Source organism: Chiloscyllium plagiosum, chromosome 31 (assembly GCF_004010195.1).
Source record: "Chiloscyllium plagiosum isolate BGI_BamShark_2017 chromosome 31, ASM401019v2, whole genome shotgun sequence".
Taxonomy (NCBI): Eukaryota; Metazoa; Chordata; class Chondrichthyes; order Orectolobiformes; family Hemiscylliidae; genus Chiloscyllium; species Chiloscyllium plagiosum.
This window is the reverse complement of record NC_057740.1, coordinates 39,110,834-39,127,394: the sequence shown is the minus strand read 5'-3', so window position 1 is coordinate 39,127,394 and position 16,561 is coordinate 39,110,834. Positions and strand designations below refer to the sequence as shown.

Here is a 16,561-nt window from a genome sequence, read left to right as displayed (position 1 = left end):
CCCCAAGAATACTGGCACAGTTACATTACCATATCAGTATCACCTCCTGTGCTTAGCCAATCTGGCATTTGCCTCTGAAAATATGAAGTTTATAACAAAACAGGATTAGAATGATGTTCTTAGTTCTTGATGTTCTTTGTCTGCCTCAATTGTAGGTCTGGGTCGGGAGTACACTTGGATTGGCCTGAATGATAGGACGATTGAGGAGGATTTCCAATGGACTGATGGCTCTTCATTGGTAAGTCTAGATATGATCGACTGAGGTCAGCTTTAGTCAAAGCCTCCTTGATTGTTGGCACAATGAGAAATTGTGAAGGGAGGACTGGGCAGAAAGGGATGAAGATGGTGATTTGAGTTGCAATGTTTCTATCATCTGCAAACACAAGCAAAAGTCAAAGATGACAAGGCCATTTGATTCATCCAAGTTTATGCTTTGCTCTTGGCTCTGTTGGTAGCCCACTGACGTTTGTGTCTGCTTATCACAGAATCCCGAGTGTGGAAACAGACTATTAGGCCCAACAGGTTCACACTGACCCTCCAACAAGTAATCCCCCCAAACCCATTCCCCGACCCTATTTCCGGTTCTTTTTTTTCAAGGGAAGGTAGACAGAAAAGAGAACTGGAAGGGACATCACCCACCTAAAGAAACCAAGACCTATAAATAGGGAGGTGGGACATACCACCAGCGCTTCACTGGAGACTCTCACTGATGATGTTACCTATTCATGGTGACAAAATATCTGAAAGCAAACCTTCCAACTCAGCGAACTAACTTATATACTTATATTTTGGGAATTTGTAAATAGGTGTAAATGTCCAGAGTAATGGAGGGGGAGTTAGACCATAAGATCATTGGAGCAGAAGTAGGCCATTCAGCCCATTGAGCCTGCTCTGCCTTCAATGAGATCAAGGCTGATCTGATGATCTTCAACTCCACTTTCCTATCTTTTCCCCATAATCCTTGGTCCCCCTTCCCCTCCTTGAACATCTGTCTATCTCAGCCTTGATTTACTTATTGAACCAGCCTCTACAGCCCTCTGTGGTAAAGATTTCTACAGATTCACTCCCCTCTGAGAGAAGAAATTCCTCCTCAGCTCTGCCTTAAATGCGGGACCTTTTGTTTTGAGATTATGCCCTCTTGTCCTGGATTTTCCCACAAGGAGAAACAACTTCTCCACAGTTACACTGTCAAATCCCCTGAGAGTCTTCAATGTTTCAATAAGGTCGCCTCTCATTCTTCTGAATTTCCAATGGGTACAAACCCCATCTACTCAACCTGACCCCTTAAGGCAGACTCTCCAAACCTCAGCCTAGGTTCAGCTGAGAGCACCTTCTCTGAAATGCCTCCAATGCCAAAAATCTTTCCTTTCAAAAGGGGTCCAGACTGTTCACAATATTCTCCCTGTGGTCTGAGTTGTGCCTTATATAGTTTTAGCAAAACCTCCCTACTTTTTATATTCCATTTCCTTTGAAATAAAGACCAACATTCTACTTGCCGTCTGTGTTAGCTGCTGAACGTGGATACTAGCTTTCTGAGTTTCTTGGACCAGCACTCTCAAATCCCTTTGTTCTGTAGCTTTCTGCAGTATTTCCTCCAAATGAATAATATTCAGCTCCTCTATTCTTCCTGCCGAATGCATAAGCTCTCATTTCTCCACATTATGTTCTATTTGTCTCCTCACTAACCTGTCTGCATCTCTCTGTAGGCTCCTTGTGTCATCATCACCACTTGCCTTCCCACCTATTTTTGTGTCATTCTCAAACATGGCAATCGTACATTCACTTTCCAAGTCATTAATATATTGTAAATCAATGTGGTGCCAGCAATGATCCCTTGGGCACTTCACAAGTCAACAGTTGCCATCCTAACCCTCTATCTTGTATTTGTTGGCCAATCATCTATCCATGCTAATATGGGTCAATCTGTCCAAGGGCACACACTGTAAAAAGATTGGTTTGTCGGTTTTACTGAGGTGAGGGTGATTTCCCAGTTGGAAGCTTCCACTGGTATTATCAAATAATTACAGGTTTCACTCCAGTCCTCTCTATTAACTTGCCTCTATCCCAGCCTCAGAGAAACAGCATCCTTTGGAATGATCTTTTGTCCATTGCCCATATGAGTCATTCTGTGGCTACTCTGAATAAGATTGACAATGGGCACCCAGTCAAGGAGAGGGGAGAACCTCACTAGGAACTCATTCATCTACTTCTGACAGTCTTTTAATGTGAGAAGGATCCTTGCCATGGATAGTGACTCTTGGTAAGAATGTGAGTATGGGGTCTTCATGTGGGGAGGCTGCTGTGCCACTATCACATGATTTTCATTGACCAGGAAACTCTCCCGCTCTCACCGGCTGCCGTTGGCACATTGGCAGAATTTGCAGGTTGGTAATGAACCTGTCTGGCCAAATCATGAACACATCTCCACAACCTCCGAGTCCTGGAGTGAATCTTGAATCTGGTGCTTTTAGCTTTAAGGCAGTGACACTGCACACTGTGCCTCAAGGCCTCCAGAAATGGAGTTCAAGACTGATCCAAACCATTGGGCTCCATTGGATTTGGAGTCAGATCCCAAAGCTAGGGGACCTGTACAAACACACCAGCCAATTCCAGGTTTCCATGAGGTTGCAATAGGTGGGGTTTGCAGATGGATATTCCTGGATCTGTGCACACACATGTTCCAGAGACGCCCACACGTGTTCTCTGCTTGTTTCTACAGTGTTGGCCATTTGGGTATTTCTATCTTGGAATTAAATTAAGGTAAACCTTGGGTCACAATGGACAGTATGCAAATGTGAGGGGCCTATTGACTGTTTTGTGAATCTCTGCAGCCTTGTATTTCTGAAAAAAAAAATCACAAGTTTCCCTGAAAGTGGAAAGGTTTTGAAATACTTGCTTTGGTTGTCAGCTGAGTGATGCTGAGCTCCTGAGGATATTTCCTGACTACGGATCATATCGATTTTCACCTTAGCTTTGATGTCTCTGATCACAGAACGAGGTTGGAGGGGAGCTGGAAGGGATCTGACACTTCAGGGAACTGTTCGACCTCATGCTTGAACACAGCGTTAGGGCAGGAGTGAGACATGACCAGCTTCTTTATGTTCTTTGTACACAATTTGTTAAAAGAATCACGTAGCACTCAAACCAGAAGGGAACCACATGATTGTTTATCTTACATTCCCAGACCAGGGACTGAAACAGAACATTTTCTTCAACAAAATAAAAACTGAAACAACTGTGGATGCTGTAAATCAGAAGCAAGAACAGAAATCGTGGGAAGCCACTGGCTTCCTCTGTTCAGAACTGAGGAAAGGTCACTCGACCCGAAACGTTAACTCTGATTTCTCTGCATAGGTGCCGCTAGATCTGCTGAGCTTTTCCAATGATTTCTGTTCTTGCTTTTTCTTCAACAGATTGTTTTTCCCTCACTGTCCAGTTATCACCACAATTTATTTTCTTCATTCCACCCTACGAACAACAATGAGAAATATGACCAGGTGTCGACCACCTGACGTCCCCAGCCTGCATTGCCATGCAGGAAGGCAGTGGCTGATCTGCGTTTGTCCTAATTTCACCCGTCTGCCTGTCTCCATAACCCCGAGTCCATTGTCGATCAAAGATCTGTCCATCTCAGCCTTGAATATATTCCATGACCCTTACTCCACTGCTCTCCCCTTCCTCAGGTGCTGCTGTGATTCTGTGATATGCCACAGTCTGTGACCCCTTTCCCTGCCCCAAAGTACAAAAAGCAAAGCTTCCGTTCCGCCAACTGCGTCCTTGCTATGCGTAAACCGGGGTCAGAAGAAGTCACCTAAGAGGAAACTGCAAATTCCCCAGCAACCCCCACAGCAATTTCCTTCCTTCATTCCACTGAAAGTGCCAGGACTGGCTGAATGGGGTGTTTCTGGTGTCTTTGTAACTGCAAACCCTCATCCTCAAGGTCACCTTCAACATTACAGATCAAGAAGCATGCCTCGGTTGACCCACTCTCATCATTGACAGGGGCATAAGGACAGGGGTGGCCCTTCATCCCATCCAGCATGTTCTATCATCCAATTAGATCATGGCTAATCTGTGTACTGATGCCATCGACTGCCCTCAAGCTGTAACTCTCTGTACCCTTACCTAAGAAACCCCAGCAATCCCTGTTTTGAAATTGTCAATGAATATCCCATCCCCTGCAACAGGCAGCATCACTGCCACCTGCCAGGTTCCAGAACATTTTGGGGGGAAACAGTTCCAGCTTTCCACCACCATTTGTGTAACCAGGTGGTGATGCTACTGGGCTAATAATCCAGAGCCCCAGGCCAATGTTCAGGGGATGTGAGTTCGAATCCTACTAAAGGCAGGTGCTGATATTTGAATTTAATAAAATTCTGGAAGTAAAATCCGCTCTAATGAGGACCGTTTCCATAAAACCCTACTTGGTTCATTGATGTCCCACCTGGTCTGGCCTCCATGTGACTCCAGACCCACAGCAACATGGTTGCTTCTTGCCTGCCCTCTGGAATTGCCTCACAAATCATTCCAATGTGTCAGTGGAACCTGGGTCCCAAACAAGTTCGAATTTTACTTTGTATTCTAGACTCCACCCTATCATCACCGCCCACCCAACAGCCAGCTCACCTCTCTGCCCCATCAATCTGAACCACCCGGCTCAAATCACCCGTTAATCTTCTTTACTCCAGTATCTACAGGCCTAATCTAAATGACCTGTCCCTATGGAATCCCCGTGTATTTGATAATGATCAGAAGTAGGAACCTTGGGCAATTTTCCTCTCTTACTTAGAAAATAGGAGCCAAAGCAGGCAATTCAACCCTTTGATCCTGCTCCACTGTTCCATATGATCATGAAAGATCATCCAACTCAGTACCCTGTTTCGACTTTCTCTGATCCCTTTGTCGCTAAGAACTATATCAAACTCCTTCTTGAAAACTTCAATGTTTTTGGCTTCAAACACTTCCAATGGCACAGAATTCCACAGGCTCATTGCTTCCTGAGTAAAATAAATGTCTCCTCACCTCAGTCCTAAATGGCCTACTCTGTATCCTTGGACAGTGCACCCCTGGTTCTGGACTCCCCAGTCAAGGGGAATGAAGGACTCTTTGTAGCGAAGATTGTACTGCAATGGCTTCCAGGGCTGAGATCTGCCATCTTGGTCTAAACAAGGGTCGAACTTGGACGATTCCTGGCCTGTGCGTTGAGTCATTAATAACTGAGATTGAGAGTTGCGTATCCACAATTTTAGCTAATTTTCATCTTTTTTCTCTTCTCTCCAAGCAATATGAAAACTGGAGGGAAAATCAGCCGGACAGTTTCTTTGCTGGAGGAGAGGACTGTGTGGTCACTATCAAACACGAAAATGGGAAGTGGAATGATGTACCGTGTAACTATAACCTGCCCTACATCTGTAAGAAGGGAACAGGTAAAGGAAGAGAAGTCAATGTAATGTATTGAACCATGGCCTTCCAAGGGAACGAGTGATGTCCTGTGGGGTTATGGAGAATATGCCTCTAATGAGCTTCACAATGTGTTATAGTATATCAAGAGCATTTCTTCATGGTCTTTGCAAAGAGCATTACTCTAGACAGTGGTAAGAGCACCAAAGGAGGGTTGCAGTAGCCCCCTGGCAATTTACCCAACCTCAATCTCAGTAAATCCCCATACTGCACCTCCCCAATGTTCCCAAGGCACTTAAGTGAAGGATCAAGATTGGGAAATGTAAGGTGAAAGCTGTGGCTCAGTTTGTCACAGACTTGCCTCTGTATCAAAGTGTTGAGGGTTTGAGTCCCACTCTGGAGTTTTGACCTAGAATTTAGGCAGCAGGTCTTGTGGGGTGTTGTCCCTCTCTTCAGGTGAATACAGAAGACCCCAAATATTTGAAGAAGACCAGGGTTTTCCTTGTGGCACCCTGGTTAATAATTCATCGATTCATACACAGCAGAAAAGGCCCCTTGGCCCTTTGAGTCTGCACCAACAAATACTACCACTAAAGGTGTGCTCGTCACAGTTTCCTGCACTTGTTCCATATTCCTGAAAGTAATGTTATTTGAAGTGTTCTTCCAAAGATTTTTTTAAAGGTCATCAGGTGTTCGGCCTCCACTACCTGCCCAGGTACAGCATTCCTGATTGCCACCACTTGCTGAGTGAAATCTTTTTATCCCCAAATCCCCTCTGAGTCTCCTGCCCCTTACCCTAAAACTATGCCCCCTCATGATTGACCCCTCAACCAACAGGGAAAGCTGCTCTGTGTTCATCCTGTCTATACCCCTCATGATCCTAGATATCTAATTATCCCTCAATTAACACCTAGGCAGATTTGTGACCGTTTATCTTGTTGCTATTTGTGGCATTTTACCATGTGCAAATTCGCTTTCATATTTCAATACAATAGTCACTGACTTTAGAAAGTAATTCACTGGTTATAAAGTGCTTCAGAATGTATATAGTGAAGTAATTAGTGTATTCAGGAAAAACTTTCTGGAGGAGGTACTCAGTAACTAGAAGACAGAGATTTAAAATAATTAGCAAAGGAGTTACAGAAGAGTTTGTTTAACGCAGCGAGTTGTGACAATGTGAAGCACACTGCTTGAAAGGGTGGTCAATATTGAATGCTGCTGTTTGTGGTCAGCCCATGAGTGGTTTTCTCCACTAACAAGATACTGCTGAAAGGACGTCTCGCTGACAGCATAACTGAGTAACATGGTAAATAGGTTTCAGTGCCAGTGTGATGCCAGGTACTGAGGTTGTACAACTGGTGATCCTATCAAGCATGTCCCTTTAACCGTTCACAGTGGGCAGCAGATGATTGAGGTGATACACCTCAGAACGCCATGCCCAACATTACACGTCATTCTGCTGCTGAACAGCATTCACTAACATGCCCTCTTGTGGGGCATTCTAGGATGAGAGGTCATAGTTTTAGGATAAGGGGGCGCAAATTTAAAACAGAGTTGAGGAGAAATTACTTCTCCCAAAGGGTTGTGAATCTGTGGAATTCACTGCCCTGAAGTGCGGTGGATGTTGGGACAGTAAGTAATTTTAAGGAGGAGTTAGACAGATGTTTGATTGGTAATGGGTTGAAGGGTTATGGGGAAAAGACAGGAAAATGGGGGTGAGGAGCATATCAGCCGTGATCGAATGGCAGAGCAGACTTGAAGGGCCGAATGGCCTAATGCTGCTCCTATAGCTTATGAACTTATGAACTAAATAATCCTGACTGCACTAAGAATTGCACCATAAACCTATTTACAATTATCTCTCAGGGACATGCCTGCTAGGAACTACATATATTCCTGTACAGGATTCTGTTCTGTGCATGGAAAGTAATTTGTCGATAAGTTGCACCTTTATCAGTGATTGCTTTTCTCGTCATAATCTTCTGACCATTCAGGGTCTACCTGTTTTGTCTGAGTTTAATCAGCTTAGATTTTCAGTTAGTAGTTCTTGCTAAATCTTCATGGTTCAACCAATCAGCTCCTTCCTCTCATGCTGTATAAACTGGTGTTCCATGGCTAAGTTTGGTTTTCCTGCATTTCAGTCCTGATGAGTGCAAGATGAAAAGCTTTGACTTTATGTTTTTTACTAGCAATATTCAAGTTTTTTCTCAGCAAGAACTTCAATATTTGAAGTGTGATTAATGTAGAAAGCAGATTCGATGGTAACTTCCAAAAGGGAAATTTTAAAAGGGAAATAATGAAAAAGGAAAATTACTCAAGATCAAAGTGAGAAAGAGAAACCAACTACATATAGCAGACACACAATGGGCCAAATGGCTTCTTTCATTGCTGTAAGATACTATGATCCCACAATTTTAGCGAACGCGAGGAATGGTCATTATGTTTTGAAACATCAGGGATGAAGTGGCATAGGAAATAACAACAAATATTCAGTTTTTGAATTTGATTCAAATCATAAATGAAAACCCACTGAGCTACATAGGAATAACTCTCTTCCTTTTCTGTCAGTGCTATGTGGTCCACCCCCAGTTTTGGAACATGCTGTGACACTTGGAAGGAAGAAAGCTCGTTACGAGATCCACTCACTGGTCAGGTATCAGTGTGAGGATGGTCTTATCCAACGTCACATCCCGACCATCAAATGTCACAGCAATGGCAAGTGGGACAAGCCGAAAATCCTCTGTCTTAACCGTGAGTGTTGAATAACTGCTGACCTTTCCTGGGGTAGAGTTTACCATGGTGTCGCTTGGAGGGTACCCTGCATCAAGGGGGGAGGGAGGAAGGTGGATTTGGGGTCCGAGAGTGCAGAATGCAACATCTGCAGGAGACCACAAGAGGAGGTAGTTATTGGGAAATAAGAGGCAGACACTTGGTCTGCAGGTTTTTCAGGAACCTTTCCTGAACTCTGCGTTAGTTTAGGTGGAAAATCTGTGAGAGAAACAGTGTCAATGGCCATTTTCAGATGCCTTTCTGAAGGTCAATTTTTTAAATTCATTCATGAGATGAGGGTGTCGCTGGCCAGGCTGCATTTATTGTCCATCCCTAATTGCCCAGAGGGCAGTTGGGAATCAACCATATTGTTGTGGGTCTGGAGTCACATGTCGGCCAGACCAGGTAAGGATAGCAATTTCCTTCCCTAAAGGACATTACTGAACCATATGGGATTTTCCTGACCCTTGACAATGGATTCATGGTCATCATTAGACTCTTAACTCCAAATATTAATTGAATTCAAATTCCACCATCTGCAATGGTGAGATTCAAACCCAAGTCTTCAGAATATTACCTGGGTGTCTGAATTAACAGTCAATAGACAATAGACAACAATAGACAATAGGGGCAGGAGTAGGCCATTTTGTCCTTCGAGCCAGCACCACCATTCATTATGATCATGGCTGATCATCCTCAATCAGTGTGTTGCTGGAAAAGCACAGTAGGTCAGGCAGCATCCAAGGAACAGGAGAATCGACATTTCGGGCATGAGCCCTTCTTCAGGAAAGAAGCCCTTCCTGAAGAAGGGCTCATGCCTGAAACGTCGATTCTCCTGTTCCCTGGATGCTGCCTGACCTGCTGTGCTTTTCCAGCAACACATTTTCAGCTCTGATCTCCAGCATCTGCAGTCCTCACTTTCATCCTCAATCAGTATCCTGTTCCTGCCTTATCCCCATAACCCTTGATTCCACAATCCTTAAGAGCTCTATCCAACTCTTTCTTGAAAGTATCCAGAGACTTGGCCTCCACAGCCTTCTGGGCAGAGCATTCCATACACCCACCACTCTCTGGGTGAAGAAGCTTCTCCTCAACTCTGTTCTAAGTGGCCTACCCCTTATTTTTAAACTGTGTCCTCTGGTTCGGGACTCACCCATCAGCGGAAACATGCTTCCTGCCTCCAGAGTGTCCAATCCTTTAATAATCTTATACGTCTCAATCATATCTCCGCTCAGCCTTCTAAACTCAAGCGTATACAAGCCCAGTCGATCCAATCTCTCAGCATAAGATAGTCCTGCCATTGCGGTAATTGACCTTGTGAACCTACGCTGCAATCCCTCAATAGCCAGAATGTCTTCCCTCAAATTTGGAGACCAAAACTGTGTACAATATTCCAGGTGCGGTCTCACCAGGGCACTGTACAGCTGCAGAAGGACCTCTTTGCTTCTATATTCAATTCCTCTTGTTATGAAGGCCAGCATGCTATTAGCTTTCTTCACTGCCTGCTGTACCTGCATGCTTGCTTTCATTGACTGATGTACAAGAGCATCTAGATCTCATTGTACTGTTCCTTTACCTAACTTGACTCCATTTAGGTAGTAATCTACCTTCCTGTTCTTGCCACCAAAGTGGATAACCATACATTTATCCACATTAAACTGCATCTGCCATGCATCCGTCCACCCACCTAGCCTGTCCAGGTCACCCTGTATTCTCCTAACATCCTCCTCACATTTCACCCTGCCACCCAGCTTTGTGTCATCAGCAAATTTGCTAATATTACTTTTAATACCTTCATCTATATCATTAATGTATATATGTAAAAAGCTGCGGTCCCAGCACTGATCCCTGTGGCACACCACTGGTCACTGCCTGCCATTCCGAAATGGAGCTGTTTATCACTACTCTTGTTTCCTGTCAGCCAACCAATTTTCAATCCATGTCAGTATTTTGCCCCTAATACCATGTGCCCTAATTTTGCTCACTAACCTCCTATGTGGGACTTCATCAAAGGCTTTCTGAAAGTCCAGGTATACTAAGTCCACTGGATCTCCCTTGTCCATCTTCAGAGTTACATCCTCAAAAAATTCCAGAAGATTAGTCAAGCATGATTTTCCCTTCGTAAATCCATGCTGACTCTGACCTATCCAGTTACTGCTACCCAAATGAGTTGTAATTTCATCCTTTATAATTGACTCCAGCATTTTTCCCACCACTGAGGTCAGACTAACTGGTTTATAATTCTCTGTTTTCTCTCTCCCTCCTTTCTTAAGAAGTGGGACAACATTAGCCATCTTCCAATCCCCAAGAACTGATCCTGAATCTATAGAACATTGCAAAATGATCACCAACGCATCCACGATTTCCAGAGCCACCTCCTTCAGTACCCTGGGATGTAGACCATCAGGCCCCGGGGACTTATCAGCCTTCAGACCTAACAGTCTCTCCAACACCATTTCCTGCCTAATATAACTTCCCTTCAGTTCAGGTCCTTCAGCCACTGTTACATTTGGGAGATTGCTTGTGTCTTCCCCAGTGAAGAGAGATCTAAAGTACCAATTCAACTCTGCTGCCATTTCTTTGTTCCCCGTAATAAATTCACCTGTTTCTGTCTTCAAGGGCCCAATTTTAGTCTTGACCATTTTTTTTCTTTTCACATACCTAAAAAAGCCTTTACTATCCTCCTCTATATTTTTGGCCAATTTACCTTCATACCTTATTTTTTCTTTGCATATTTCCTTTTTAGTTATCCTCTGTCGTTCTTTAAAAAGTTCCCAGTCCTCCGATTTCCCACTCATCTTTGCTATGTTATACTTTTTCCCTTTTGTCTTTATATGGTCTTTAACTTCCCTCGTCAGCCACAGCAACCCCTGCCTCCCCTTAGGGTCTTCCTTCCTTTTTGGAATGAACTGATCCTGCATCGTCTGCATTATACACAGAAATACCTACCATTGTTGTTCCACTGCCACCCCTGCTAGGGTATTGCACCTTTGAACTTTGGCCAGCTCCTCCCTCATAGCTCCATAGTTCCCCTTATTCAACTGAAATATTGTCACTTCCGATTCTACCCTCTCCCTTTCAAACTGCTGATTAAAGCTTATTGTATTATGGTCACTACCTCCTAATGGCTCCTTTACTTTGAGGTCCCTGATCAAATCCTTTTTGTTACACAACACCAGATCCAGAATTGCCTTCTCCCTGGTAGGCTCCAGCATCAGCTGTTCTAAGAATCTATCTCAGAGGCACTTCACAAACTCCCTTTCTTGGGGTCCAGTACCATCCTGATTCTCCCAGTCTACCTGCATGTTGAAATCCCCCATAACAACTGTAGTAATATTTTTGCGACAGGCCAATTTCAGCTCCTTATTAAAATTACACACTACATCCACACTACTGTTTGGGGGCCTGTAGATAACTCCCATTAGGGTCTTTCTACCCTTAGAATTTCTCAGCTCTATCCATACTGACTCAATATCCCCTGATTCTAGGTCCCCCCGTGCAAGGGACTGAATATCATTCCTTACCAACAGGGCCACCCCAACCCCTCTGCCAGTCAGTCAGTCCTTACGATAGCATGTATAGCCGTGAATATTCATTTCCCAGGCCCTGGCCACTTGAAACCACGTCTCAGTTATCCCCACAATATCGTAACTGACAATTTCCAAATGAGCCTCAAACTCATCCACCTTATGTCTAATGCTTCGTGTATTCATATATAATATTTTTAATTTGTAACTCCCCTCACCCTTCCTGTCAATCCCTATTTCACCTGACCTTACGGCATGATTCCTTTTTGAGTTTTCTGTTCCATTGATTCCATTGTCTTTCCTGACTTCTCTGGTTCTAACTTTCCCTTTAACTTCCTTCTTAAACTTCCAGTTTGTCCCCTCCCCCCCCTCGCTATTTAGTTTAGCGGTGTTGCAGTAGCAAACCTACCTGCCAGAATGCTGGTCCCTAACCTATTAAGGTGCAAACCATCCCTCTTGTATAATTAATCCTTACTGCTAAACACACCCCAGTGATCCAAGAATTTAAATCCTTGCTTCCTGCACCAGTTCCCCAGCCACACGTTCAAGTCCATTATCTCCCTGTTTCTGTCCTCACCAGCCCAAGGAACTGGAAGCAAACCAGAGATAACCACCCTGGATGTCCTGCTTTTCAGCCTTCTTCTGAGTTCTCCGAAGTCCCGCTGTAGTATGTTCCTCCTCTTTTTCCCGACATCATTTGTGCCAACATGCACCACCACGTCTGGCTCTTCACTTTCGCCCTTGAGGATTTCCTGCACTCTGTCTGCGATGTCCTTAATCCTGGCACCAGGAAGGCAACACACATCCTCAAATCCCGCCCATTGCGCAGAAACCCCTTTCAGTCCCTCTCACTATGGAGTCCCCTATTACTGCTGGCTTCGAGGTAAGTACTTAAATAACATTCACCCACCTTCCCAACAGCCTCTGCGCTCCGACTTCACTTCCACCCAGTTCCCGCCGCTCTCTGCTGCAAAAAAAATCAGTCCAATGATAATACCAACAGGCCTTTGCCTATCCTAATATGCCCCAGAGGCTGCAGTGGGTGATCAGGAGAACATGCAAACAACCCTCAGGTCACTTGTGGTAGCTTTACATATTGCAGGAATATCAATGCGGGAATACATTTCAGCCTCCTCACAAACCACAGCTAAAGAAATAAATGTGTGCATTAATCACAGGGAGAGAATATATCTCCATTTCTTAATCCAAAACAGGCATTTGGTTTTTCAGATGTAAATTTCCACATCCTCTTCATTAACTTTCTTTTACACACAAGCAAGGCTCTCTCTTTGGGAGTCCTATTGTCTCTCTGTCATTGACTCTCTTGCTGTCTCTCTGCCTACCTTACTCTGTGTATCTGTTGCTCTCTGTATGTCTCACCTCTGTATCTCAACTCTTTGTACTGCTCACTCAGTATCTCTTGCTCTCTGTAATGCTCACTCTCTATATCTCTCGCTGTCAGTATTGCTCACTCTCTGCAACTCTCGCTCTCCGTATCGCTCATTCTCTATATCTCTCGCTCTCTGCATCTCTTACTCTCTGTATCTCTCGCTCTCCGTATCGCTCATTCTCTATATCTCTCGCTCTCTGCATCTCTCACTCTCTGTATCTCTCGCTCTCCGTATCACTCATTCTCTATATCTCTTGCTCTCTGTATCGCTCATTCTCTATATCTCTCGCTCTCTGCATCTCTCACGCTCTGTATCTCTCGCTCTCTGTATCACTCATTCTCTATATCTCTTGCTCTCTATATCGCTCACTCTTGGTATCTCTCATTGTCAGTATTGCTCACTTTCTATATTTCACATTCTCTGTATCTTGACACCTCTGTATCTTGTGCTCACTGCCTATCTTGCTCTCTGGATCTCACAATCTCTGTATCTCGCACTCTCTGAATCTCTTGCTGTCTGTATCTCTTGCTTTCTATATCTCTTTTTCTCTGTAGCTCTCTCTCTTTGTAGTTTTCATTCTCCACCTATCTCACTCTCTGTATTTCTGGCTGTCTGTATCACTCCAGGAGGTGAAACCTGCAGGGAGTAATGTTGCCATTCATTTGCTGCCCTTGTCCTTCCCGATTGTAGAAATCTAATAGATGCTATTAGACAAAGGAGACATGCCAAGTTGCTGCAGTGCATCTTGTAAATGGTACACACTGCTACCAGTATGCATTGATTGTAGACAGAGTGAATGTTGAAAGTGGTGGATAGGGTCACCAAACAAACAGGCTTCTTTGTTCTCAACGGTGTTGAGCGTCCTGAATGTTGTTGGAGCTGCATTAATCTAGACGAGTGGAGAGTACTCCATCACCCGCCTGACTTGTGTCTTGTAGATGGTGGACAGGCTTTGGGGAGACAGGATGCAAGTTACTTCCTCCAAAATTCCCTGCCTCTTACCTGGATGTGATCCAAGGAGATTTGGAGATGAAAGCTGAACCTTCTTCCCTAGGACCATAGAATTAAGCAATTCATTTCCCCACCAGTCCTTGCTCAATAATCTCCAAAATTAATAAGACTCAGGCCCAATATGCCCCATTGTCCATACCTTTTTAATTCTATCCAACTGTATGCTATGTCCCTCAGTGAAAATTAACCCATCCACCATCTTTTATTCTTTAATAAGGCAAGTCTGAAGTGAAGAGAAGCAGGAATTCCAAGTGGGGATAAATATTTAATTGGGGATGCAAATGTGCGCAATTGCAACTTGTAAAGTTTTAAAGCTGCCTCATTTAGCATCTGTGGAAGAGCAGCCTGCTGAGAAACTCTGTCTTGACTTGTTCAGAAACAGGAATGTGAAACCCTAATTGCTTCCTGTCGATTCTGTAATGAATGGGAACCTGGCAGCAGAGCCCTTGCCATATTTTGCAGCTGCCTTGCACTGAGTCACTCAGTTCCCAGTCAAATGGATAATCATACTGGGAGTCCCGATACCTCCTGCATTGTGTGTGGTGACCACTGTCAGGCCATTTATGTTACTGTGGCTTACTCCCAACTGCTATCAATTGCTTAGCCAATACTACCAGAAACTGGTGATGCTCTCTCTCTATAACATTGCTGTTAGTGGGAGTGTGCTGTGTGCAGATTGGTTGCTGTGTTTCCCACTTTAGAATAGTGATTGTAGTCTGAAAGTACAGGTGACCCCCGTATCCACGAAATCATTTTCCGTGGATTCAGTTACCCACAGTTTACCGCGGTCTGAACATATTACATGGAACCTTCCAGAACCAGGGACCAAAGGGCTGCTGGGAAGGTAAATTTCCCATTGAATGAATGGATTCATTCCTATCTGTGGTTTCGGGCTTCCCCGGTAGATCTTGGAATGCATTCCTCCACCCTCCCACCCCAGACACAGGGGGACTATTGAACTTCATCAGTTATGACATGCTCTGGTCCTATGAATAAATCTAGTATTGGGAAAAGTTTAAGGGAGGTGATGGTCTCATATTAACATCACCAACTTCTAACCCAAAACTCCAGGTAATGTTCTGGGGACCCGCGGCAAATAGTGGAAGTTGAATTCAATAAATAAATCTGGAATTAAGAGTCGAATGCTCTCTATGAAACCACTGTCAATTGTAGGAAAAACCCATCTGGTTCACTAATGTCCTTTAGGGAAGGAAACTACCATTCTCACCTGGTCTGGTCTACAGGTAACTCCAGACCCATAGCAATGTGGTTGACTCTTAACTGTCCTCTGGGCAATTAGGGATGAGCAATAAATGCTGGGTCAGCCAACGGTGCACTCATCTTGTGAATGAATACAAAAAGCCTTAGTGTCCAGATTCAGACATCACCGAGTAGCTCGGGACCAACTTGTTTGGGGGTTCCTGCTTTCTACCTACAACGCCATGTCCCAGCAGTCTCTTGTTATAAGTGCTCAAGGTACTTCATCTGTGTTTTCTAACAATGTATATTCCACCTCAGCACCTGTCCCGTCAAGCTCGAAATTTCAATTAGATCACCTCTCAGGCTTGTAAACACCTTCTGATGTAGAACCCCTATAGTGCATAAAGAGGTCATTTGGCCCATCGAATCTGCACTCACCTTCAGAAGATCATCCCATTCTGACTCCTAACCCTGCATTTTCCATGGCTAACCCACCTAGTCTTCTCATCCCAGGACACTAAGGGTAATTTAGTACGGCCAATCCACCTAAACTGCAGGTCATTCAGTCTCTGCTCATTGAATAGCCCATGTCCCAAGAATTAAGCCGAGTGAATTTTCATTGCAAGTATCAAAAAGGCAGGTCAAAGGCCTGGGGCCAGGTGCCATTGCTCTTACTTCTTCCCATTGTACTGTTTCCTGGAGCCATCTGAGAGAGTGGGCACGAGGCCTAGTGTTGGACATCTGCTAATTCCTCACCTTGAGTAACCATAACAACCCATCCTGTACACACATTGGTCCACTTACTGACTTCTCCCTGTGGTTAAAATGTTAACAAGAAGGGTGGACGTGGAGAAATAGTTCCTCTGGTGCAGGAGAGTCAAGAACAAAGAGACGTAATTTGAAATTCAGAGCTATTCTGTTCAAGAGGGATCAACTTTATCACAGATCACATACTGAAACAGTGGAATTCTCTGCTTCTCATGGTTGTGGACGGCTGAGTGGCAATTGTAGCTTTCAAGGCTGAGATTGGCAGGCTATCACTCAGTTAAGGGTATCAAGGCATATAGAGTAGACCACCTCTGACTGAACAGCATGGTCAGACAGGTTTGAGGGCTGAATGATTTCCTCTGGGTCCCTGTTTCCTTGTTCCCAGCTTTACATTGTACACTGTGTATTGCAGTCTGCATTTGAAAACCAAACGCCTTGGATCCCTCATGGAGCAAAGGACACAAGATCATTTTAAGATTTGGGAAGAATCATCTC

The 16,561-nt window shown here is 44.3% G+C and overlaps 1 protein-coding gene across 2 annotated transcripts in view; it reads left to right on the top strand.

The window, feature by feature from the left end:
• Positions 1-16,561, top strand: part of LOC122565446 (neurocan core protein-like) — a 251,842-nt gene that overhangs the window by 231,656 nt on the left and 3,625 nt on the right. For both annotated transcript variants that reach the window (XM_043721435.1, XM_043721436.1), the window contains exons 12-14: positions 156-238; positions 5,282-5,426; positions 7,969-8,151. In XM_043721435.1, the coding sequence (XP_043577370.1) occupies positions 156-238; positions 5,282-5,426; positions 7,969-8,151 (411 nt within the window). The remainder of the gene's footprint in view (positions 1-155; positions 239-5,281; positions 5,427-7,968; positions 8,152-16,561) is intronic.